General features: G+C 47.2%; 1 protein-coding gene across 4 annotated transcripts in view; it reads left to right on the top strand.

Moving 5' to 3' along the window:
• Positions 1-27846, top strand: part of LOC134909209 (vitamin K-dependent protein C-like) — a 139503-nt gene that overhangs the window by 85580 nt on the left and 26077 nt on the right. For 3 of the 4 annotated variants that reach the window (XM_063915857.1, XM_063915859.1, XM_063915860.1), the window contains 3 exons: positions 23263-23403; positions 24025-24122; positions 24768-24882. In XM_063915857.1, coding sequence (XP_063771927.1) covers positions 23263-23403; positions 24025-24122; positions 24768-24882 — 354 coding nt within the window. The remainder of the gene's footprint in view (positions 1-23262; positions 23404-24024; positions 24123-24767; positions 24883-27846) is intronic. The other variant, XM_063915858.1, reaches the window with a different exon arrangement.

The raw sequence follows: 27846 nt of genomic DNA on the forward strand, positions 1-27846 counted from the left end.
GGAGAAGTGTCAGCGGCTAATGCCATACCAACCCAAAGAAGCTAAGTGTGTCAGGGTGGGCGCCTTGTGGAGCCCAGTGTACCTTGCAGAAAGAGTTTTAACAACGGTAAGTTCTTACCATAAAACTTGTTTTCTGCTGCGGGGTACACTGGGCTCCACAAGGATGGACAATGGGGATGTCCTAAAGCAGTTCCTTATGGGAGGGTACGCACTGTAGCGGGCACAAGAACCCGGCGTCCAAAGGAAGCATCCTGGGAAGTGGCAGTATCGAAGGCATAGAACCTAATGAACGTGCTCCCGGAGGACCACTTAGCCGTCTTGCACAATTGTTCAAGGGTCGCACCACGTTGGGCCGTCCAAGAAGGTCCAACCGACCGAGTAGAATGGGCCGTAATGTGAGCAGGAGCTGACAGACCAGCCTTCACATAAGCATGTGCAATCACCATTCTAATCCACCTGGCCAGAGTCAGCTTGTGAGCAGGCCAGCCACGTTTGTGAAATCCAAACAAAACAAAGAGAGAATCAGTTTTCGAATAGAAGCAGTTCTCTTCACATAGATACGGAGAGCCCGTACCACATCCAAAGCCCGCTCTTTGGGAGACAAATCAGGAGAGACAAAGGCCGGAACCACAATCTCCTGATTAAGGTGGAACGAGGACACCACCTTTGGTAAATAACCGGGACAAGTCCGAAGTACCGCCCGGTCACGGTGAAAAATCAGATACGGGGAACTACAGGAAAGGGCCCCCAAATCCGACACTCTTCTAGCAGAGGCAATAGCCAGCAAGAACACCACTTTATGGGAAAGCCACTTAAGGTCAGCTGAACCAAGTGGTTCAAACGGAGGCTCCTGCAACGCCTCCAAAACAACCGACAAGTCCCAAGGAGCCACAGGCGTAGGACATAGGGAGGTTGGATACGCAACACACCCTGAGTGAAATTATGAACATCAGGTAAAGTCGCAATTTTTCTCTGAAACCACACCGACAAGGCAGAAATATGAACCTTGAGGGAGGCCAGACGCAGGCCTAAATCCAGGCCCTGCTGCAGAAAAGCCAAAAGTTTGGCTGTACTAAACATGGAAGCGTCATAATTGTTCAAGCGCACCAAACAAAGTAGGAATGCCAGACCCTATGGTAAATCCGGGCAGAAGCCGGTTTCCAGGCCCGCAACATAGTTTTAATGACCTCTTCAGAAAAACCCTTAGCCCTCAAGATGGAAGCTTCAAGAGCCACGCCGTCAAAGACAGCCGGGCTAGGTCCTGGTAGACACAGGGGCCCTGAACGAGGAGGTCTGGGCGTTGTGGAAGTAGAATTGGACGCTCTGACGATAGGCACTGCAGGTCTGAGAACCATTGCTGTCTGGGCCACGCTGGAGCTATGGGAAGCAGATTTCCTTTTTCTTGCTTGAACTTCCGAATTACCCTGGGCAGGAGTGACACCGAAGGGAACACGTACGGCAGCCGAAACGTCCACGGTACCGCCAGCGCATCCACGAATGCAGCTTGAGGATCCCTTGTCCTTGCTCCGAAGACCGGAACCTTGTGATTTTGTCGAGACGCCATCAGATCTACGTCTGGAAGACCCCACTTTTCCACTAGGAGTTGAAACACTTCTGGAGGGAAGCCCCACTCGCCGGCATGTACATCCTGACGACTGAGAAAGTCAGCTTCCCAATTCAGGACTCCCGGAATGAATATTGCCGATATGGCCGGTAGATGGCGTTCTGCCCAATGTAGAATCCGTGAGACTTCCTTCATTGCCCGAAGGCTTCAAGTGCCGCCTTGATGATTTATGTAAGCCACTGTGGTGGCGTTGTCCGACTGCACTTGAACAGGACGGTTCTGAATTAAATGCTGGGCTAGGTTCAATGCATTGAAGACCGCCCGCAATTCCAGAATGTTGATTGAGAGGAGGGACTCCTCCTTGGTCCACCGACCCTGAAGGGAGTGTTACTCCAGCACCGCGCCCCAACCTCTTAGACTGGCATCTGTCGTCAACAGGACCCAGTTGGATATCCAGAAGGGACGGCCCCTGCACAATTGGTGGTCCTGGAGCCACCAGTGCAGTGACAGACGGACCTGCGGAGTCAATGAGATCATTTGAGACCTGATCCGGTGAGGCAGGCCATCCCATTTGGCTAGAATCAGCCTCTGGAGGGGGCGAGAATGGAATTGAGCATACTCCACCATGTCAAATGCTGAGACCATGAGGCCCAGCACCTGCATCGCCGAATGTATCGACACTTGCGGACGAGAAAGGAAGCAACGAATCCTGTCCTGAAGCTTCAGGACTTTCTTCTGACACAAGAACATCCTCTGGTTGTGAGTGTCCAATAGCGCTCCCAGATGCACCATGCTCTGAGCAGGGATCAGGGTGGATTTCTTCCAGTTGATGAGCCACCCGTGGGCTTGTAGAAACCGGACCGTCATATCTAGATGACGTAGGAGAAGTTCTGGGGAATTTGTCAGGATTGACAAGTTGTCCAGATACGGCAGTATCCTGACCCCTTGACGGCGGAGTACCACCGTCATCACCGTCATGACTTTGGTGAAGACTCGCGGAGCCATTGTTAAACCAAAAGGTAATGCCCCTGAAACTGGTAATGGAGGTTGCCAATAGCAAACCTCAGATATTGCTGATGTGACGCTGCTATAGGAATATGCAGGTAAGCATCCTGTATGTCCAGGGAGACCATGTAGTCCCCAGGTTCCTAGGCCAGAACTATAGAGCGAAGGGTTTCCATACGGAACTTGGAAATCTTCACAAACCTGTTCAATGCCTTGAGGTTGAGAATAGGCCGGGAGGACCCATTCGGTTTCGGGACTAGAAACAGCGGAGAATAGTACCCACGGCCCCTCTGCACAAGGGGCACCTGTACTACGACTCCTGTATCCAGGAGAGTCTGTACCACCGAATGGTGAGTGTTTGCCTTTGTCTGGTCCAACGGGACGTCTGTCTGCCAAAATCTATGAGGGGGTCGGTTTTTAAAGGCTATGGCGTAACCTCGAGTGACGACTTCCTGTACCCAGGCATCTGAAGTGGTCTTCAACCATACCCTAGAAGCCGGCCCCCCACCCTGGGATCCCCCAGGGGGAGGCCCGCCCCGTCATGTGGCAGGCTTATCGGCCTTGGAAGCTGGCTGACGGGCCGCCCAGGCTCTTTTGGGCTTTGGCTTTGGCTTACCAGGTTTGGAAGTGCGGGCCTGCTTGTTGTACGCCTGACCTTTTGCTTGACCTGAAGGACGAAAGGGGCGAAAGGAAGTATGTTTAGCCTTCGACACAGAAGGAGCGGTACTTGGCATACAGGCAGTTTTGGCAGTAGCCAAGTCAGCCACTATCTTATTTAAGTCCTCCCCAAACAGAATATTTCCCTTGAAAGGGAGTACTTCCAGGGTTTTTCTAGAGTCCAGATCCACAGACCAGGATCTCAGCCACAATATCCGGCGAGCCAGGACTGACGTAATAGAGGCCTTGGCTGCTAGGATACCGGCATCAGAAGCCGCCTCTTTAATATAACGAGAAGCTGTGACAATATATGACAAGCATTGTCTAGCATGGTCAGAGGAGATTTCAGCTTCTAACTCCAAGGCCCATGCTTCAATAGCCTCTGCAACCCATGTAGCTGCAATTGTGGGCCTTTGTGCAGCACCCGTGAGGGTGTAAATCGCTTTCAAACAACCCTCCACACGTTTATCCGTAGGCTCTTTTAGAGACGTGACGGTAGTGACAGGCAGAGCTGAGGAAACCACCATCCTAGCCACATGTGAGTCCACTGGAGGAGGCGTTTACCAATTCTTAGACAGCTCTGGCGCGAGGGGATAGCGAGCCAGCATCTTCTTTTGAGGCACAAACTTCATACCCGGGTTTTCCCAGGGTTCCTGACGTATATCCACCAGGTGGTCAGAGTGAGGTAAAACTTGTTTTACCACCTTCTGACGCTTGAACCTATCTGGTTTCTTAGGAGGGACGGATGGCTCGGGATCATCCGTAATCTGTAAAATCAACTTAATAGCCTCCAAAAGATCAGGAACATCCACATGTGAACTACCCTCCCCATCAGACGTATCTGAGTCAGAACCTGTGGGGTCAGTGTAAGTGCCGTCTTCATCCAACGAGGTGTCAGTGACAGCAGTGGATTGTGAGGAGACAAGCGCTCGCTTAGAGGACCCCTTGGACTTAGGCGAGCGATGGTCAGACTTTTTAGTAGTCAGGGACTGGTTCAACTTCTTTAATTGAGCAGATAAATCGTCCGCCCACGGCGGGTTAGCTGCAGGGACCACATACGGTTGTACCGGCATTGGGGGTCCCATAGGCGGTGCTAGTTTATGAACTAGCATATGGAGAAGCGTGGAAAAAGCGGCCCACGGTGGGTCATTATGTGCCTCCGTTACCACAGTCCCGCTGGGGGGCAAGGAGCCCCCAGAACCAGAGCCCATAGCTGCTATATTCCCCTCATAGGGATCTGCGGCTTCAGCAACACCGGCAGTGTGTTCAGCCCCAGAACCGTTACCCTCAGAAGCAGACATGATATAACTTGCAGTATCAGGTAACACAGTACAATTGTCAGCAGCACAATACCTCCTACCCAAACCCCTGCGCAGTGTAGTCAGCACTAGCAGAGATAAGGGAGAGATATGGTGACTAAATCACAGAGAAAAATATGTATTATAGGATTTTCACAAAGATATACTCTATCAATATAAAACCTGACGCACCAAGCCCCCTCAGGTTATAGAATATAGGGATAGCAGGTTGAGTGAAAGACACGAAATGGACACCACTCAGCTATCAAATGCACACACAGATAGTCACAGTTTGTACAATGCAGAGGTTATTACTAACAATAATACTGCACTGGACTAGCTTATATATATATAGCTATATAGGCAATAGATATAACACTACACAGTAAGAACTGGATGTATATCACAGGGTAATTGTACTAGAAAACCCTGACTGAATGCACTCTTTCTTAACTAGCACTGACTGAAAAGGCAGGTAGAATACTTAAGTGTCATGTAAAGTCACAGCACTGACAACCAGGCGGCTTTACACAGGAGGATTTGCCCAAGCAGTCCCAGGAACAGTGAAGCTGAGGGATAATAGCGCCCAGACACTGACAGGGAGTGAGGGAAAGATAGATATGCAGCTCCAGGGCGGGAACATTTGCGGGAAATGGCACCCTGGGGCTGGGGGAGGGGCTTCAGGTCTAAGCCTTATCCCCCTGCTGGCAAAACCACCAGGTACTGTGGGCTCTTTTTAAACTGGTTTAGAGAGAAAACCTGACCTGCGCCCATGCCCTGGTCATCTAGTGGGATCGCCTGTACTGCCACAGTGTCCACCGCCAGCGCGCGCGGCCCGCCTCCCACTGACTGCGCCGGATCGCGATAAAGACCGGGCCCCGCAAGCGGAACCCACTCACCACCTCCCGAAGTGCGGCCACGCGATCCCGGAGAGCCCCTGTTGTGTGTGCCTGACGTGAAGAAAACCGGAGCCTCCTGCTGTAGTTACCCGGCAACCAGGGCTCGGGAGTGTACAGCGCCGCTGGGGAGAGCTGGAGCTGCAGCAGTGAATGTCTTCTGACATTTACCACTGCTGCTGCCCTTGAAGTCTTCACTTTTTCTTCATAAAAAAGCTCTTCTTAGGGCTGCCTGGAGCAGCCCCTCTGTTATGTGCCTGCTTACTGCAGCACCAACTACAAAACTGAGCTCCTGTGCTGGGAGGCGGGGTTATAGAGAAGGCGGCGCTGTGCATTCTGGGAACAGTCAAAGCTTTGAGCCTGTTGGTGCCTCGGATCAAGATCCTACTCTACACCCCATTGTCCATCCTTGTGGAGCCCAGTGTACCCCGCAGCAGAAATATATAATTTTTTCAAAGCCACCCTCTGCTTTAAAATGGGTGTGCCAAGGTGGGTGTGGGGGCCCCAAAGATACTGCTGTACCCAGCCCCAAGATTTCTGTTGCCGGCCCTGACAACAGTCCAAATTGAGCTGCATGCACAGCTGGCAGCGAGGGTCGTTAACGACCTGCGGGGCCGCACATCGCTCGTCAGCAGAGGCATACACACTGGTCAATATAGTAAACAACGTCACTCAGGAAGGGCAAAATGAGCGATGTTGTTTACTATTATCGCCTAGTATGTACTGTATGCACTTTAATATGTATGAGATGTGCCTTCAGGAACTGAGATTTACTGTAGCATGTTCAAGTAAATAAAGCTATGCTAAAACCATCTGTGTACCTTTATAAAAAAAAAAAATCCAAAAAGGCCCATCAGATAATCTGTATGTAGCTACAAAAACATTCCAACTACTAATCTTGTAAGGGTTACTAGTATCAAATAGTCCACGAAAATGTCACATCTTACCAAATTATAATATTTATATGTGTTTAACATTAAGAACATATATAAATATGAAAAAATAGGATTTTGGTTACCTACCAGTAAATCCTTTTCTCGTAGTTCGTAGAGGATGCTAGGGTCCACATTAGTACCATGGGGTATAGATGGGGTCCACCAGGAGCCCTTGGCACTTTAAGAGTTGGCTGGCTCCTCCCTCCATGTCCCTCCTGCCAGACCCAGTCTAGAAACTGTGCCCGAGGAGACGAACATCTTCGAGAGAAGGATTTAACACAGATAGTGTTGAGATTCATACCAGCTCACACATACAAGGCAGTGGCAAACGCAGGATTTGCATGGGTGGGGTTTTTTCTAGAACTGGGTGGAGCCAAGCACGTGGGTGGGGTCTGAGGTGACCCAGTATATGCTGGGTCCTTAAAACTAGTGTGTGTGTGTGTGTGTGTGTGTGTGTGTGTGTGTATATATATATATATATATATATATATATACACACACATATCTACACATATATGTACCATATATATATATATATAGCGGCACTCGGAGGCTTGTGGATAACGTAAAACGTGCTTTAATATGTCATGGTGACAGTCTGCATACCAACGTTTCGGGGCGTGACCACCCCTTTGTCAAGGTGAGCAAAACAAGAAGTGAATGTGTAACAACAAAACATACCTTTATACGTGAGGAGGACCCACCGGCGGGAAGAACAGCTGAGTGCTGGGAAGCTCAATAGCTTCCGCCCCGGCTAGTGTGACGTGTGTGAAAGCAGAGATCATGTGACCACGTTGCCCGGCGGAAGTCTCCGGCGTTGCCCTGGTTACCTCCAGTAAACGGAGATGCAGGAGCGCTCGCGTCTTGGTCATGGCAACCGGGGGAGTCCGGGTATTTCAGTCCTCAGCGAGGCCAATGATCTGAGCTGTGAAATATGAATAAAAGTAAAAATAAAAACCACTGAAAACAGTCTGAGAAAGCATATGCATGTAAACCTAATCGTGCATTAGTCTGTGGTCAGTTGCTGATTGCGGTACGTAAATGCAGTCATATTTAAACTGATGTGAAAGGGCATTACTACCACAGACCGCACACAATAGTAAAATTAAAAAAGGGCTACAACTGCTGTATGATGGAGTGTGAACAAGACACACTACATCATATGGGGTCACATATATGCAGGGTATGTATAACCGTATGTTCTTTCATGAGCTGACAGGTCAAACAATAAAAGGCAATTGGTTTCCCCAGCACCCTGAATGATAACAGTAACCAGATATAAATCCCACATAATAATAGAATTCAGAGATCTTTGTTACACATATTTTTTTCTTGCTCAGAAACACCCCTCCCTTTCGAGCACCTGAATGATATCACTAAGCTAATTGAGCATCTACCAATCTATAGGTCAAACAATAAATCAGAAGGACATTGTACACTCGGAAATATATGTTAACACCTACAATACATGATCGAGTGATGATCTGAAAAGGGAATAAATTAGACATCGGAAAATGAAATGACATAGACTGGCATAAAGTCATTCAGAAGACACTCCATTGACCCACCTAAGCTATTGAGCTTCCCTGCACTCAGCTGTTCTTCCCGCATGTATATATATCATATGTGTGTGTGTGTTTATATGTATGTATATACATGTGTATATATGTATGCACATGGATATACGTATATGTACTATAATTAAAATAAAGAAACTTTTATTAAGCACTTACAAGTGCCACCAGGAAGACAGCAGACTGCTGAGGACGCTAGACTGCCATTAATAATACTCATGCAGGAAAAAAATAAAATAAAATAAATGTTTGGGTGGAGGGGGGTTTCTGGGTGCTCGGAAACCCCCCCTGGGTGCGCCACTGCAAGGCACATCAAGCTAACTAGCTTGTAAAACTCAGCAACTGCTGAAACATTACTTACCAAGTAACAATGCAGTACATAACTAAACTAAGTTCTGCTGAACCAGATAACAGTTGCAGGAAAACAAAGCACTGGGCGGGCGACCAGCATCCTCTACGGACTACGAGAAAAGGATTTACCGGTAGGTAACCAAAATCCTATTTTGTCTTACGTCCTAGAGCAGGGATGGGGAACCTTCGGCCCTCCAGCTGTTGTTGAACTACACATACCAGCGTGCCTTGCTACAGTTTTGCTATTCGGCCATGCTAAAACTGTTGCAGGGCATGCTGGGATGTGTAGTTCAACAACAGCTGGAGGACCGAAGGTTCCCCATCCCTGTCCTAGAGGATGCTGGGGTCCACATTAATACCATGGGGATGTACCAAAGCTCCCAGAACGGGAGGGAGAGCGCGGAGGCTCCCTGCAGAACTAATTGACTGAACTTCAGATCATCAGAGGCCAAAGTATCGAACTTGTAGAACTTAGCAAATGTGTTCGACCCAGACCAAGTTGCTGCTCGGCAAAGTTGTAACGCCGAAACACCCCGGGCAGCTGCCCAGGAAGACCCCACCTTACGAGTAGAGTGGGCCTTAACAGATTTTGGACACGGCAATCCTGCCGTAGAATAAGCATGCTGGGACGGTGGCCTGGAAGCAGAGCCGAGTGGACGTGCGGCTCCGGAGCTCCCGCACAGGGGACCTTACTTGCTGCTTCCCCGCGGGTTTGCTGGCACCTGTTACCGCCCGGGAGCCTCACAGCATTGTGAGTCAGCCCCACAAGACGCTCCGGTGCGGCCGGGAGGCTCTCCGCACCCCCTGACCGCTGCGGCCTTCTCCCCGGTTCAGCGCCGGGAGCTGGAGTTTGGCGGCGGCCCGGCCGTGAGCTCCGTGACCGTCGCGGCCGCGACGGGACCCCCCGGAGCACTCTACGGCCCTCGGCCCCCCTCTGCTGTACACTGCTGGGCAGCCCCTGGCTCTCGGGACCCTTCTGGACGGCAGGGATCTCCCTACACGGCTCCTGGAGGATCAGGTACCCCCTGCATGCCCTGACGGCGGCCATCTTCCCTCACCCAAGTGCTGGCTGCTTTTCTCCCCATTGCCCCAGTGACTGCTCCCACACGCTGTGCATTTCAGCTTTCCTCCATCTCTCCCTGCAGGAGCTAATGCTGCTCTGACCCCCCTCTTTGCAGTATTGTGCCATAATATATGTTGCTGGGGCCCCCTGACATTTTATTACTGCTTTGAGCCTTCTTGTATTGCAATCTACAATCCTGGTGCGCCATCTCCTGGCCATTACCTACTACTACACCTGCATTATGCTCCAGTCTTCTATGATACCACTGTGCAGGGGAATGCACTGCTAAATAATTATGGGCGCTGCCCTGGGGGCTTCATGCTTATTTTCATTACACGTAATATAATGGATCGCTAACTTACTACGTTATTGCTCAGTTTTGACTTTTGGCCTTTTCTATTTCCTGGACTGTCACGCGCCATGCCTCGGTCCAAGAAATCTATGCCTTCTGCGGAGTTGTCTTCCTTTATTTCTAAGATGAAGCCTAGTGCATCTAAACCGCCAGCCGCCCCTCATCCTGCCCCTGTTTTGGAATCTGAGGAAGAATCGCCTATTCTAGACCCTTCCATGAAAGAATGCATTTCCTCTATCCTTATTGAGATGAAGTCGTTGAAACAGGCTTTCCACTCGGAGACAAAGCCATCTCCGGGCTTAAGGATGAGATCTCTGATCTTGGGGCTCGCACTAATGACGTCGAACAGAAAATTGATGAAGTAATTAATTTCCAGCAAGAGATGGAACACTCTGTCTATGTTATGCAGGAAGACATTTACCTTCTCCAAGATCAACAGGAGGATGCAGATAATCGCGCAAGATGTAACAATCTGCATATTAAATACATCCCGGAGTCGGTGGAACCAGCTCCACTGGAAGATTTCCTCCTCCGCTTTTTTCAACATCTCCTCCCGGACACTCCGCCTGAGCATTTCCTCCTAGATAGAGCTCATCGCTCCCTGCGCCAAAAGCCGTCACCATCGTCCCCTCCGAGAGACGTGGTCTTACACTGCCACTACTTCAAAACTAAGGACAGAGTACTGCTTCTGCTCGTAACAAGGACATGTGTCTGTTTGGAACGCGTAGACTGCTGGTGTTTCAGGACTTATCCCCTATTACTCTTAAGAGGCGCTTCGATCTGAAGGAATACACCCAAATCCTCAGGGAGAATCAAATCCGCTACAGATGGGGTTATCGCCTTGATAGTGCAGCTTGATGGGGAGAGGCTACTAGCACGATCCAAGGAGGATGCCCACCGGCTTCTTTTGAAACTTAACTTGCCTCCCCCGGCACCTGACAAGCCTTCCCCCCCCACAGGCTGCACCGGGTCTTCAACGCACCCCAAGCTCCCCTCTTCCACAGCGAGCTCCTCGATGCGTTTGGTCGACAGTCCCGGCAAAAACCTCTTCCAGACGTGACCCTCCATGAACTTTCCTCCACAGCTGCCTTGATGGGTTACCGCATATTACTTCATACTGTTGTGTTTTCTAGTTTAGAGGTTTTAAGTTTCTTTTTTACTGAGCTTCTATAACTGATCCTATGTTTTTCCTGTTCACGTGATTCTGATGTGGTTCATTATTGTCGTATGTTGCTCCGAACCCCAGGGTTGCCCTGTTAATGCGTTTGTAGATTCCTTGGTGTTCGGCGCCGCGCCCTCCACCGAGCCATTATAGTCAGTTTTGAGCATAAGGGAGATCTTCTCTCCCTTAATACCCCATACGGGAGCTCAAACGTGTGGACCTGTACGGTGAGTACAATGGGTCTTTGGCTCGGTTTATTGTTACATTTGTTTATTTTGCATTGTTCTCGATGTTTCTCTTCTTTTTCTCTTTTTCCTGCTTTCTGTTTCTCCTCTTACCTTCGTTTTCTTGGGAGACAAACCATGGGTCCTTAGGGACGTTTTTGCTCTGTTCTTATTTATACTGCTATGTCTGTTAACGTAATAACTTACAATGTGAAGGGTCTCAATAGCCCCCAAAAGAGGACCAAATTATTTATTTTTCTGAAACAGGTTGGGGTAGATCTGGTATTCCTCCAGGAGACGCATTTTAGAGGTACTTCCCATCCTGAATTACGTTCTAGACGCCACCCAGTCGTTATACATGCATGCGATCATACCCAGAAGAAGCGAGGGGTTGCCATATTGATCCCCGCCCACTTACATTTGGAGCCAGAAAAAATCATTAGGGACAAAAGGGGTAGATTCCTTAACATAGTGGGCAAGTTTAATAATGTTCCCATTACTCTGGTTAATGTCTATGCCCCTAATGTTAATCAGGCCTCGTTCTTCGCCTCTTTAGATTCCAAGATTGCCCAATGTAGGAAAGGCGATATCTTAATGGCAGGGGATTTCAATACTATACTCCACCACAGTCTCGACCGCTCCCACTCCCTTCCACTTTCCCAGTCCCATACAAGCACTCACAATACTAGAGCCTTGATGTCGCTACTTAAAAACCACCTACTATTTGATTCCTGGAGGGTTCTCGACCCCTTAGTTAAAGATTATACTTTTTTCTCACCAGTACATAATCTATATACGAGAATCGATAGGATTATGATTGGGAGAGATTTAACCTCTAAGATCCAAAAAAGTTGTGTTCACCCAATTACGTGGTCTGACCATTCCCCGGTATCTTTGACTCTTTCTGGTTTGTCCCGAACTCTTCCCCCTCCCCTCCTGGTCCCTTACTGATGCCCTCCTCCAACATGCTGATGTTCTGCCACAAATTACTCAGGTGCTAACTGATTATTTTAGCTTGAATCAGACACCTGGTATGTCTGATATGACTCTGTGGGAGGCGCATAAAGCGGTCCTTCGGGGCCACTTCATGCAGTACGCGGCTAGGCTCACTAAACAGCGCTCCCAAAAGATCTTGGAGTTAACTGACCAACTCCTCCATCTGGAGGAAATTCATAGGTCTTCTCTGAACCCTGAGGAAGGATTTACATCCGAAACGCGTTGGTGCTATTATAGAAGGACCCCAGGCTTGAACCCTACCACTTATGTGGATATCCACTTGGATTGAATATAACATCTAATATCTTAGTGGTTTATACCTATCCCCTATTCCATCTCAGGGATATAAGTGGAAGTGGCCTTGCCTGTCTGTAGTAGGGTGCCTTATTTGTATATTTATCATTTTTTCACTTTGGGTGAAAATGAAACTGTGTTTTTAAAGAGAATACACAGTTGGATTTTAGTATCGTATGAAAGGCTATATTTGAAAGTACGGAAAATCCCGGTGAAGGAAGGAACATTAAAGATACCTTTGGATGCATATAGGGCTTTTTATAAAGGTAAGCCATGTTTTAATGGATGGATGTCATTGGTGTCACTATGCTATGAATGGAAGAAGTTTGGAAAAAACCTTGAAAGAAACCTTTATGGGAACGCATTGTTTTTAAGAAAGGTCAGTTTCAGTGATACAGCAGGCTAACAGCAAACAGATTGAAGACCTTTTCATATATGGTGTTATACTCTGTTTCTTTGAGGATTCTCAAGACCTAAGGATTTTGGGTTTATGTGGCAGCGCTTGGAGATCGTTCATCATATGTATTTGTCTTCTCTGAACCCAGCTGACTTGGATCGGCTACTTAAAGTCAGGGGTGAACTTAATAAGCTGTTATCTCATAAGACGGAACAATGCCTTAGACGCCTTAACCAGATTTATTACGAAAAAGGGGATAAGGCAGATAAACTCCTTGCCAGGAAGTTGAGAGCTCAAATTTCTTCCAGAAATATCTTGTCTATTCGTACTAAACAGAGGGTACTGACTCATGATCCTGACCACATTCTTGGTGAATTTGAGGAATTTTATAAATCATTATATAATACGGAGCGGCTCCCTCACCTTCACTGAGATTCTACGAGGGGATTGAATCCCTTTTGGATAAATGCAATTTACCATCATTGAGTGGTTCTACGGTGTCTCAGTTGGGTTCAGAGATAACTATTGAGGAAATAGACAATGCCCTTAAGATTTAGAAGCCAGGTAAAGCCCCTGGGCCTGATGGGATGTCAATTATGTATTTTAAGAAATTTAAGGGGATTCTTCTGCCCCACCTCTGCAGGCTCTTTAATGGATTCCTTAGAGGTGATCCTCTGTCGCCCCATACGCTGGAAGCGCGAATTGTCTTAATTCATAAACCTGGGAAAGACCCCAACTCATGTTCCAGTTATCGCCCCATCTCTTTACTAAATAATGATATTAAACTTTTTGCCAAAATCCTAGCTCTGAGATTAAACTCAGTTCTCCCGCAATTGATACATGCTGACCAGGTGGGCTTCATCCCAGGCTGACAGGCAAGAGACAATACCCGAAGAACTATTAATTTAGTTCATCTTATTAACAAAGCTAGATTGCCCTCTATCCTTCTCTCGCTTGATGCAGAGAAGGCTTTTGATAAAATACTGTGGCCCTTCATATTTGCCACCCTGCGTAGGTTCGGCCTGGGCGGAGGCCTACTCCAGGGCACTCAAGCACTATATTCCAACCCTTCAGCCAGAGTCCGGGTTAATGGCAAGGACTCTCGTTTATTCCAAATTAACAACGGTACGCTCCAGGGGTGTCCTCTGTCACCATTATTTTTTGCTATGACTATTGAACCTCTGGCGTGTATGGTTAGGGCCAATCCTGATATTAAGGGTATCTCAGTGGGTGACGAGGAGTTTAAATTATCATTATTTGCAGATGATGTTTTGTTAACTCTTTCCTCTCCCCATACATCCATCCCTAACCTATTTAAAACTCTATCATCATATTCTTATTATTCAGGATATTGCATTAACTGTTCCAAATCGGAAGCCCATCCCTTGCATCTTAGTGGGGATACCAGGTCTCACCTTGCCGCTAACTTTAATTTCTCATGGCGCTCCAAGAAAATTAAGCACTTAGGTGTGTTCATCACAAATTCCTGTGGTTCTCTGTATTCCGAAAATTTCCCAACCCTTTTAAATTGTATTAAATCTGATCTACGAGCTTGGGACAAACAGATTATAGCCTGGTTCGGACGTATAGTCTCAGTGAAAATGAACATCCTACCCAGGCTTTTGTATCTGATTCAAACAATTCCGGTACGCATCCCCGCAGAGGCTTTGTGTCGAATGCAGAAACTCTTCTTAAAATTCATATGGTCTAATAAACCTCCTAGAATTAGGATTTTCACTCTGGTACGGGACCCACTAGCTGGAGGCAGAGGTCTACCGGATATCCGTAAATATTATCATGCAACCCACTTGAGCCAGGCTCTCGCATGGTTTTCTCCAGCGCCCCATCTGCCCTGGATACGAATCGAACTCTTGTCGGCCGGGGTCTCCACCTTGGTACCCCTACTCACACCTGTCAAACCTACTCAGAAGATACAAACGTGTGCTCCCTCTACAAAACTCACTTGCTCCCTGTGGTTTTTCTGCATTCAGCATTATGGTCTCTCTACTTTCCCATCCCCCATCACTTCTATTTGGGATAATCAGGACTTTCTCCCTGGCTCCACCTTACGATCCCACTCGTGGTTTCACTTGAACCCACGACCGGGACTGGTTTTTGATTTTATAGAAGGTTCCTCCTGTCGTTCCTTAGACTCTTTGAGTGACAAATATGGCATTACCCAACCTGTACTTTACGAGTATCTACAACTCCGCTCCTTCTTAAGTTCCTTTCCTAAATCCAACTTACCCCTTTAGAACGTCTCTGTATTCATTCTCCTATGCGACAGGGTATTATCTCTATAATTTATAGTTTATTACGTTCTTTGAAATCAGCGGACACACTTCCCCATGAAAGTAAATGAGAGCAGGACCTGGGCCTTCCTCCTGGGGAGGATTCCTGGGAAATCATTAGACAAAATGTCGCCCAGTCCTCAATTTCCTCTCTAGTAAAGGAAAACTCCTATAAAGTCTATACCAGATGGTATCTGGTCCCAGTAACATTGCATAGGATTTTCCCTGGGTCCTCCCCATTGTGTTGGCGTGAGTGCGGTCAAATTGGAGATTTCAAACACATTTGGTGGTCCTGTCCCAAAATCCGCCCTTTCTGGGCCCAATTGGAAAATCTTATTGGATCTATTCTTTGTTCCCAGGTAACACTGGGTCCCTGGACGGCTCTACTGGGCCTTCCTTTGCCTAATATTAGCAGCCATGCGGGCAATCTGGTACTCCAAATTCTTCATGCCGCCCGATGTGTGATAGCTAAATGCTGGAAAAAGCCCACTATCCCCCCTATGAGCATGTTGCTGTCCAAAATATGGTACATCTCCACGATGGAGAAAATCAAAGCTTCCTTACGTGATAGGTCGGATAAATATATGAGGACTTGGGAACCTTGGTTCACTTATGCTAAATCCTCTACTGCCCGGGTATAATATACTGTGTCAAAATTTTATTGCTCTGATCCCAAAAGTCATGATTTACTGTTCACTGGGTTTAGGTCTGAAGATAGTGTGGGCTACCCCCCCATGATGCGACTGTGTCTTGAATGCTCCCTTAGTGGTCTCCCATTCTCCCACCCCTTTCTTCTTTCTTTCCTCCTCTTTTCATCTCTGTTCTTCTCTTTCCTTCTCTCTTTTCGACTTTTGTTAAAACACAGAAAAACTGTTGACATTTATATTGTATTGTTGATGTACTCCTCTTTTCTCGTCTTGTGTCGTCATATCCCATGGGATATCATGTATGTTATTTTGATTTCATTTGGAGTCATCACCTCCTGTTTGATCTGTATCAGCTTCTTTGACTTCTCTTCAATAAAAATATTGCATTAAAAAAAGAATAAGCATGCTGGATAGTGAACCTAATCCAGCGAGATATAGTCTGCTTTGAAGCAGGACACCCAATTTTCTTGGGGTCATACAGGACAAACAAAGAGTCCGATTTCCTGTGACGAGCAGTCCTCTTTACATAGATTTTCAAAGCCCTCACAACATCCAAGGACTTTGACGAAATTGAGGAGTCAGTAGCCACTGGCACCACTATAGGTTGGTTGATATGAAATGCTGACGCAACCTTTGAAAGAAACTGCTGACGTGTCTGGAGCTCAGCTCTACCTTCGTGGAATATCAAGTAAGGGCTTTTACAGGATAAAGCCTCCAATTCTGACACACGTCTAGCAGAAGCTAAGGCCAACAGCGTGACAGCCTTTCATGTAAGAAATTTGACCTCAACCTCCTGTAGCGGCTCAAACCAATCCGACTGGAGAAACTGCAACACCACGTTAAGGTCCCAAGGCGCCGTAGGCTGTACAAAGGGAGGTTGGATGTGCAGAACTCCCTTCAAAAAGGTCTGAACCTCAGGGAGGGCAGCCAATTGTTTCCGGAAGAAAATGGTCAGGGCTGAAATCTGGACCTTCACAGATCCCAACCTCAGGCCCATATCCACACCTGCATGCAGGAAGAGGAAAAAACGTCCCAGTTGAAACTCCACCACAGGAAACTTCTTGGATTCACACCAAGAGTCATATTTCTTCCAAATAAAATGGTAATGTTTAGACATTACCCCTTTCCTAGCCTGTATCAGGGTAGGAATGACCTTCTTCGGAATGACCTTCCCAACTAGTATCAGACGTTCAACCTCCATGCCGTCAAACGTAGCCGTGGTAAGTCTTGATAGGCGAACGGCCCCTGCTGTGTAGGGTAGGGACTCCACAAATTTCCTGGATTCCGCGTCGGCCGACCACTGGCGCAGCCACAGTCCCCGACGAGCTGAAGAGATCCCCGCAGCCATGGAACCCAGGTCTTTCATGGATTCTACCATAAAACCTGCTGAATCGTGAATGTTACGCAAAAACATTGTTGAAAGGGGCTTTGGATGATAGGTCGACAGTCAATAGGTCAAAACCAGACGGTTTACAGGTTCAAAAGGTTGACGTGATAATGGTCGACACACATATGGTCAACACAAGTTTTTTTTTTCCCAGGTTTTTTTTCCAACTTATTTATCATTTACCATCCATAGACTGCGATTGGCAACAGTAATTTTGCCCGAAGCGTGGTGAGCGAAGCTAGCCCGTGAGGGTACACGTTTCAACTAATTTGGTTTAGATGCTAAATATACAAAATGGCACAAAAAAAATAGTTTCAACAATTTTTGTCAACCGGTTCCATGTTGACCTATTGACCCTGTGGACCGAATGCATGTCGACCATATGGTATCGACATATTGACTGCTTATCTATTTATTGTCGTTCTTTTGATCCACGCCCTGTTGAAAGCTGGTAGCTTATAGTACAGTATATCTCCCAACTTTTCACATATTTCTTTTCCATTGGGAACTGGTACATCTCAGTGGGGTGACCCCACACTCTGGGGACATGCCTAGGACTTCTTAAGTGATAGTCCACTCATAGCTCCCTCCCTTCAAATCTCCCATGTAAGGATGGAAAATTGAAGCACTAACATCAATGTTTCCATTGACACATCACAGTCTATGGCGGGTAGACCATTACACAATCGGGGTTATGTAATAAGCAGTGAAAAGCGTGGATAAGTGGGCCAGTGGAGAAGTTACCCATAGCAGCCAATTATCTCTGAGGTAGTATTTATCAAGGGCATTCTATAAAATGATCAGATGAAGCTGATTGGTTGCTATGGGCAACTTCTTTACTCTTTCGCCATTGGCAGCTGGATGTTTGTTTAGCATCGATGCTTTGTCTTTTCTAGGGAGGCCAATCCTGTGCCATTTTTTCAATCCCGGGTATCGGGATTGAAAAATGGTCAATCCCGGGATTGGATTTTTTCTATGTGTCCGCCCCTCTCGCCCCACCCCGCCCCCACACACATAACTCACCATACGACGGGGGTAGGAGGGTGGCACACACCCTGCGGGGTCGGCGACGGGTCATCTTGCAGGCTCATCGGCGCTTGCTGTTGGCAGCGAATCATCCTGCGGGCTCGGCAGTGGCTGCAGTCGGCGGCGGGTGACAGCTGTCTGCGCAGCGTGACATGTGACTGCACGTCACGATGCACAGGGGGAGCCGGGAGGAGGTACCCAACCAGCGTCTGAGCATCCTGAGGGCGCTCAACGCTGCCCGGCTTTAAAAACACTAAGGGCCGCCTGATCCCTCAATCCCCGGGATTGGAGCTTCCGAAACCAGGATTGAATCCCGGACGATTTTTGGCCTAAATCCCAGGATCCCGCCGATCCCGGGATTGGCCACCCTAGTCTTCTCTGAGAGTGCAGCAGGAACCAGGACATAGAATATAAACTAACATTGAGCAACAACCATCAATTGTGGGCACCCCATTGTTATCAATGGAGAAACTGGCCTAAAATATCTAAGGTTTCAAGATGTCAATGACTCATCCCTACTTACATACAATGCCCAGACTAGTGGCATATACAGTACCATACCTCCCAACATGACCCTCTCCAGGAAGGACACAATGCTCTGCTTCTGGACTTTTTCTTAAAGTATGATTGCGGCACCTGTGTTGAACAGATTAATGAATAAGAAAGGTGTTTCAGCACAGATGCCGGCAATCCTAAATTAAGAGGGAAGTCCAGGAGCAGAGCATTCTGTCCCTCCTGGAGAGGGTCATGTTGGGAGGTATGCAGTACTAATACTTCCCAACACTTCCAATACTGAGGCAGGATGGGAGGCGGTCAGGATTGATGGCGGTTAGGATGGGAGGAGGTCAGGATGGTAGGTGGTCAAAATGGGAGGTGGTCATGATGGCAGGCAGTCAGGATGGCAGGACAGACCCCACTGATTGGGACAGTTTGGAGGTATGTCTATAATGTGATGAAGTCACAGAAGTTTCCTTAGACTGGATGACTAAGGGGGTCATTCAGATCTGATCATAGATGTGCTAAATTTAGCACATCTATGATCAGTTACTCAGACGTGTGGGGGGATGCCCAGCACAGGGCTAGTCTGCCCCGCATGTCAGACTCTGCAGCGATTCAGTCTGAATGACCCCCTAAATTCATTAGATGAAAAAGTTCATGCTGACACATTGAGCAGGGCATTTAGAAGAAACCCTACATCTGTGACATTTATTTAATGGGGCATGCATTACCCTGAGTGTCCACACAATGGTGCTATTGTGTATGTCTCAGGGCTTCAGTATGAATTGTCGGTGGTTGGGATCCCAACGGTTATAATACCGACACCAGGATCCCGATGAATGAAATCCCGACAGGGCTGAGTAAGGGATATTGTCCCCTCGCTTCTACCCCTAACCCACCCATTCCACAGCCTAACCCTGATTTCCCTTCTTAGTGCCTAACCCTAATCTCCCTCCTCAGTGCCTAACCCTATTCTCCCAGTTGTGGTGCCTAAACTTAACCCCCCATTTCTGCAGCCTAAACCTAACCCACCATCCTCCTTTCCCCGCAGTTTAACCCCCCCCCCCTCCCCGCAGCCTAATCCTAACCCCCCCCTCCCCGCAGCCTAATCCTAACATCTCCCATGCTGCAGCGTAACCCTAAACCCCCCTGGAGACGGATAAACTAACCCTCCCCAGGCCTAAACCTAACCCGCTCTATACTTACTATCAGGATTCCGGCGTCGGTGTCCTAACCCTTTTTTTATTCTGGTGTTGGGATTCTGATGGATGTCGGGACGCGGCGTAAGTATTCCAATTGCCAGGATCTTGACAACCGGCATATTAACCACATCTCTGTCTCAGATGGGATCAGAAAACCTCTGTGGTGCATGCATTACCCTGAGTGACCACACAACAGCGATGCTGTATATGGCTCAGATGGGATCAGAAAACCTCTGTGGTGCATGCATTACCCTGAGTGTCCACACAATAGCGCTATTGTGTATGGCTCAGATGGGATCAGAAAACTACTGCTGCGCATGCATTACCCTGAGTGACCACACAACAGCGATGTTGTGTATGGCTCAGATGGGATCAGAAATGGAGTGGCAAAGCGACGGACGTTCCGTGATGGTAACTGGGAGGTGCCCTGAAGTGAACGCAAAAAGCCCATCTCATGGGCGTCTTATGGAAGTGTAACGGGTGTGTCAGTGATAGCGGCTGAGTTCTCAGATGCACAGTTGCAACCACAGGGGCCATATTCAGATGGAACACCGCACCTGCTATAGGGCTGGTGAAAGTGTTGATTGTGTAATAATAATAATGATAATACTTTATTATCATCGATAATTCATATACATGAACAACCAACGAAATTAAAAAGTAAGTGTACAGGATAGTGCACCGATAGTGGGTTGTCTAGAGTCACTGGTGATGCTACTATGGGGGTCATTCCGAGTTGATCGCTCGCTAGCAGTTTTTAGCAGCCATGCAAACGCTATGCCGCCTCCCACTGGGAGTGTATTTTAGCTTAGCAGAAGTGCGAACGAAAGGATCGCAGAGCGGCTACAAAATAATTTTGTGCAGTTTCAGAGTAGCTTCAGACCTACTCATCGCTTGCGATCACTTCAGACTATTCAGTTCCTGTTTTGACGTCACGAACATGCCCTGCGTTCGCCCAGCCATGCCTGCGTTTTTCCTGGCACGCCTGCGTTTTTCCGAACATTCCCTAAAAACGGTCAGTTGACACCCAGAAACGCCCTTTTCCTGACAATCACTCTGCGGCCAGCAGTGCAACTGAAAAGCTTCGCTATACCTTGTGTGAAACTACATCGTTCGTTGTAATAGTATGTCACGCGTGCGCATTGTGCCGCATACGCATGCGCAGAAGTGCTGATTTTTTTGCCTGATTGCTGCGCAGCGAACAAAAGCAACTAGCGATCAACTCGGAATTACACCGTATGTGCGCAGATGTTGAAAGTGGACATTTCAGGCCTTGCACATTCAGCTGCATACTAGTACTTAAGGGGAAGGCTAAAACCTGCATTATCGCACCCACAACTCCGGCACATCTTCCTGTTAGTATCTGATTTCTTTATTGACACAAGGGCTCCTGCAGATGTGTGACGTCCATGGGTACTCCTGGCATGTACCAGCCATTTGCATACAACACATGCAGTATATTCGGCTCTGGATGCCCAGTACTATGCTGTTGTCCTGTGGGCACCGCTTCTGCCTCGGCTGTGTGAAAGATTTCTGGCAGCGTCTTTCCAATTGTGAGAGATTGTGCTACACATGCACCTTGCCCAGGGAAGAGCAGGCATCTCCTAGAGCCCATTCATTGCAGCGTGATCTGGGCCCATCCCATAGTCCATGCATTGCCCACTAGAGTTGCCTGACTTGTGGAATCATACTGCCCTGAGCACTGCCAGGCGCACAATACGGCCGGGGATGGTCAGGGCACAGCCGGCCACCAGGTGTGTGATGCAGCGGGAGAGGAGGCCAGAATATGTGGGAGCTGAGGAGAGGGCCACGCTGGTGCTCGGAGCAGGTGTGTGTGTGTGCACGCTTTGTCCCATACTGGGAGCGCACAAAGGACACCCAGTGACACTAATACAGCAGGAAGCCATGGGCAAGAAGGTAAAAGTAATGTAATTTACTTCCACTAATAGAAAGTTCTGAAAATATCTCTAACAAACTGTAATAAATACGCTTACATGTTGCACATGCCACATATTTGCATTAACAGAAGGAATTGAAGTCATACCCCTTTATTTTTGGCGCGCACCGCTGCTTCGAATGTGGGGAGGGTAGCAATTCTCTTTCTGGTACAGTGCACCAAAATGTCTAGTTAGAGCAGTGTAACTTGTTAATGTATTCTTCACAATAGTACTGCATACCGCCCAACATGACCCTCTCCAGGAGGGACAGAATGTTCTGCTCCTGGACTTCCCTCTTAATTTATGATTGCAGACACCTGTGGTGAAACACCTTTCTTATCCACTAACCTGTTCAACACAGGTGCCGGCAATCATACATTAAGAGGGAAGTCCAGAAGCAGAGCATTGTGTCCCTCCTGGAGAGGGTCATGTTGGGAGGCATGGTACTGATGCTTGGATCATAAGAGGGATCTATCGGACAATGTGAGAGGCTTATCTGTTAAGTGGGTACTGGGTGAATAGGGAGTAGCAGTGGGTCGAGAACATTGCTTGGGTAGGTCATGATTTCATGACTTAATTGCTGACTTCTCACATTTTGGAAAATAAAGCATTGGCACATGTACAGCTGCTAAAAAGAAGTGTACTGTCTATGGGCCTAATTCAGATCTTATTGCAGCAGCAAATTTGTTAGCTAATGGGCAAAACCATGTGTACTGCAGGGGAGGCAGATGTAACATGTGCAGAGAGAGTTAGATTTGGGCAGGGGTGGATTGGGAACAAAAAGCGACCCTGGAAAAATTTGTACTCGTGGCCCCACATGGGTGTAAGGTCTAGCCATGGGCCATGGCAGCAGCACCCTCCCCCCAAGACTTTCCAGATAGTGGGCATGTCCAGCATCAAGGGGAAGTTAAAAGGAAATAAAATTAAATGTTATGAGCACATTATATGATACACCTTCAGAATTTAGGAAACTATATCATTCTTTAGAAAGATATATTTTCTTGCTTATTACACCAACCGTATCCCAATCACTATTCACTCAATCTTATATGTCAGCCAAGCAGGCAGACAGAGCATGCACTAGATCAACTGCAATCACAGGCTAAGTGGCAAAGAAATTTTCATATATGCAAATTGTTTGGCATCATCTAATTCATTATGTCTATAAATAGGACCACATGTCCTCAACAAAACCCACCGGGGATCTTCCCTGTAGACCCTATAGCCAATCCACCCAAATCTAACTCTCTCTGCAAATGTTATATCTGCCAACCCCCCCCCCAAGCAGTGCACATGGTTTTGCCGATTAGCTAACAAATTTGCTGCTGCGATCAGATCTGAATTAGGCCCCATGTTCTATTCTGGTTTCCATTATTGGATGTTTTGTTTTTGATCTACCGTAATTATTTTTTGTATTAATTTTTATTTTTAAAGTGTACAGTAGCTGCCAAAACCATACATCATTAGGGTATACTTGAATACTTATTGAAGCCCTTTCAATTATAGAAGTCACCCACTTTAACTGCTCATTGAGTAATGGAGGCTGCAGTCACTTCTGCACAGAGACTGGGAACAGTACATCACGTCTGTGTAGCTGTGCCCCGGGTTACCAGCTGGATGATGACTATCAGAGCTGTAAGTCTGTTGGTAAGTCCCTGTACTTCTCCTCACTTGTGTCTTCTTCCATCATGTTTTTATATCACATTACACTACTTTTGGATATTGTGGTCCGGATGTAGAGTGAGATGTAGACAAGTTTGTGTAGTGTGTCTTGTATGAAATTGCTTTGCACATGGCCAAAAATGGGAACACACATATGCCCCTATGTAGACTTGCACGATTCTGGCACCAATATCGCATATGACCACGTTTTATTAAGTGAATTGCTGCTTTAGAATGTAGTTGGGATAATGAGAATAGGCACAGGAGGCAGGTAGGCTGGGTAGCAGTGGTGGATTTCCCAGGCACGTGCCTAGGGGCGGCACTTGTTGGGGGGCGGCACACCAGGCTAATGAGGCTGCGTGATTCTTATTTGTTTGTCATTACAACTTATTTTTTTTATATTTTATTTTGCAACTGACGGGAGTAGGACAATGGGCAGCAAATTGTGGTCCGAAAGCTGGTAGTGGGGTGAGGTTGGGACTGCTTTGGTGGTACTCGAAGCATCCGGACGTAGTGTGTACAGGTCGTAATTGACACATTATCTTTGTACACAAGTACACTCATGTCAGTATGTAAATGGTAGGAACTGTGTGCTTTGTCTTGCAGTGGAGTTTCCTTGTGGCAAAATGAAAATATTCAACTTCGACTATTCAGCCCGCCTCATAGGAGCAAAGAAAGGACGTAAAGGAGACAGTCCCTGGCAAGTAAGTAAGTCTTAATGCTTGTCCCTATAATGTTAGTTAAATTAATTGACAACAATCGTATCTAAGGTGAAGCAACCACCTATGCCATTAACTACAAGTAATCACAACTAGAGCAAATCACAACTTCAGAAGGTTACATTTTACTAATTAACACTAATTCTTCCAGTGCTGTCCAAACTGTATGGGACATATGTACTAAGCCTTGGAGAGAGATAAAGTGGACGACGATAACGTACCAGCCAAACAGATCTTATAAGTCATTTTCAAACCCAGCCTGTAACATGGCAGTTAGGAGCTGATTGGCTGGTACTTTATCTCCGTCCAAGAGCCAATCTAGCAAAACTGATGTCATACTCGGAATCAACACCATAAAGTTATCCCAAAATTGCTCCACAACGTTTGGCAATAAAATGAGTGCTGTAATCTTTTGTTCCTGTCTATAACCAATGCTCCTGCTGCATTGTTCTGGCTATGCTGCATATAAAGCTCCACTTTTTATGTCACTGTTTTTTTGCAGGCTCTTCTCTTGTTGTCCAGTGCTGTATTTCACCCTGGTGCTTTACAAATAATTAGTTATAATGAACCCGAGTTGCATTTTTCTGTTGTACCTGACCAGCAGTACCCTGCTCCCTCTTGTGATTACAGGTTATGCTTCTTTATGAGAAGAAGTTCCAATGTGGTGGAGTCTTGATTTACCCAACATGGGTTCTGACCGCAGCCCATTGTTTTAAACATCCTGGAAAGTACTTTGTGCGGCTTGGTAAGTGTCTGTCCGTGTAAATGACAATTATCTTCTGTTTGTTGATCACACTTTTTCAACAGGATAATGAGTAGGAAACATCGGCCTTCATATAGCTTTCACTGACTTAATGCTGCCATTACACTCTACCAAAGGCAGCAAAGCGAGGGCGGAGTCTCTTAAAAGAAATAATATTCATCTACAGTACATTACTTACCTAGTCCCAGCACGCGTGTATGACAGGTCATGAAATGCGTTGATGACTGTTATTACTCAATTACTCAAGAAATGAAGATGCAACAGCGCTATGTCCTACGTCCATACATTGTTATGTTGCCTCCACCAAAGGAGTTTTTTTGTAAATGTGCTGTACACACACACCTCACCAAGGTTTACCAGTATTTTCTAGTACAAGACTTTCTAGCCTTTAAAGCAGGGATGTCCAGACTTTTGGAGTTGATGATCTACTCTAAAGGGCCGGAAAACTTTTGCGATCTACCAAGTATTGACACAAAAAGGGTGAGTGGACTCATGGCAGGGAGCGTTAGGACCATCCTATCAAAATCGTACAGATGGGAGATATACCTTTTAAGGTACTGAGCCAATTAAATATAAACTTACAATATTAATAATATGCCCCCACAGTAGTGCCCAAGTTAAAATGCCCCCATACCGCAATGCCCCATATGCCTCCATACTGTATTGCCCTATATACCCCCACTGTAGTAATGTCCCATATGCCCCCACTCTTGCAATGCCCTATACAGTATGCCATTCCACTGTAGTGCCATATACAGTATGCCCTTATTCCCCCCCCCCCCCCCCCAGTAAAATGATGGTTATATAAAATAAGTACAATAAGCTTTATGAGTCCCCAAGCCAGGCAGAATAATGTTGCCAGACATAGCAGCTTTTCTGGTATACTTCTAAGTCTCGGGGCTCCCATGCTGCAGCATATGCATCTATTTTGTAACAAGTTATCTTCCTCAGCGTCTGGGCCGGATTAAGGTATGTGGGGGCCCCACACACTGTCCTCGCAACTGCTAAATTGACTTGCAGCAGCAACAACAGCAGCGGCAGCAATAGCAGCAGTAGGCTTAACACTCAAGGATCCTCTGGAGGAATCCCGGTTAGGAGAGGACTCGTCAGTCATGCCAGTAACATGGCCTGCAGGACTACTGACGTTCCTGATTGAGGAGGAAATTGACATTGAGTGAGTTGGTGGTGTGGCTTGCAGGAGCTTGGGTACAAGAGGAAGAAGGGATTTAGGTGTCGGTGTCTGAACTTGACAATGACTTCTGATGAATGCGCTGCAGGCGACGTATAAGGGAGGATGTTCCTAGGTGGTTAACGTCCTTACCCCTACTTATTACGGATTGACAAAGGCAACAAACGGCTTGACACCTGTTGTCCGGATTTGTGGAGAAATAATTCCACACCGAAGAGGTGGCTTTTTTGGGTATTTTGCCCAGGCATGACAATGGGCTTTCTCATCCCACGGACATAAACTGTCTCCACTGGTGCCTTATTCAAACAAACCACATTACCATCAGAATCCTCACCAACTTCCTCCTCAGTGCCAGCTACACCTATGTCCTCCTCATCCTGGTGTACGTCTACAGGAATATCCTCAATCTCAATATCAGCAACTGGACTGGTGGTGCTCTTCCCAGCACTTGCAGCGGGCGTGTAAATGGTGGTAGGAGCCTCCTCTTTCCATACAGTCTTGGGAAGGTCAAGCCTAGACATCGCAACCGCGGACATACTCTGACTCCCCTTGGGGATTTGTAATATCTCTGAACGCACAGTTGTATTTTCCTGTGCTTTAACAAGCTTCATTTTATTTTTTATTAAAGACTGTTTATTGAGAGATTTTTACAAAAATACAATAAATTGTATAAACAATTGGAGGGAGCGGGGGACAAAAAGAAAAATGGGAACAAGGGGAGGTAGGGGAGACATTACAGCAATACTCAAAACAACTCTGAAGGATCAAACAGATTATCAAAGTTTGGAAAAAAAAAGCCATTAGTTTTGACGAATTACAGAATTTAAGAAACTAATAAAGCAGACATTGAAAAATTAAATAGGAATAAGTGATTGAGCATTGAACCGTGTCAATAACCAAATGTCATAGGAGGAGGTGCATTATGGTGCGCTAACCAGGGAGCCCAGGATTTAGTGAAGGAAGATGTCATCTACTATACTAGACATGCATTCCATATGGTAAGTGTCCATATGGTAAGTTAGGGGTGGGCAAAAAACGGCCCGCGGGCCGGATGCGGCCCGCAAACCGATCCTGCTAGGCACACTGCCTCCCACCAGCGAGTAATGACAAGCGGCCCGACCGGCTGAGCTGCTTGTCATTGCTCTGCACTGCAGTACCTCCTAGCTGCAAGCGGCGCCTCTCTCCCCTGCTGCGTTGTAGCAGCCTCCTCCTCCTCCCGTCCACAGTGACAACGGCTGTGTTCAGCCGAAAAGGGGGCGCAGCTATGTGCCGATGGGGGGGCTACACGGGACCTCAGGGGGCGGAGCTACACAGGACAAGAGACAAATTGCTACAGATCCATCCTTCCTGCCACTGCCAGCCAGATCAGTAAGTAAATGGGAAAAGTGAAAGAAAGTGTGTGTGTGAGAGAGAGTGTGTGTGTGATAGTGTGTGTATATTTGTGTGTGCGGGCAGTGGCGTCAGACTTTTTTTAGGTTGCGGGGAGAGAACTTTAGCTCTTGCTGTACCATCCCCTCCTGTGTTCTGTCACCATGTCACTCCTGTGTTCTGTCACGTGTCACCCCCCCCCATGTTCTGTCACCGTGTCATCCCCGTGTTCTGTCACAGTGTCACACCCCCGTGTTCTGTCACTGTCCCCCCTTCGTGTTCTGTCACTGTGTCACACCCCCCGTGTTCTGTCACTATCACCCCCCCGTGTTCTGTCACTGTGTCACCCCCCCCGTGTTCTGTCACTGCGTCACCCCCGCCGTGTTCTG

This window comes from Pseudophryne corroboree, chromosome 4 (genome assembly GCF_028390025.1).
Source record: "Pseudophryne corroboree isolate aPseCor3 chromosome 4, aPseCor3.hap2, whole genome shotgun sequence".
Classification (NCBI taxonomy): Eukaryota; Metazoa; Chordata; class Amphibia; order Anura; family Myobatrachidae; genus Pseudophryne; species Pseudophryne corroboree.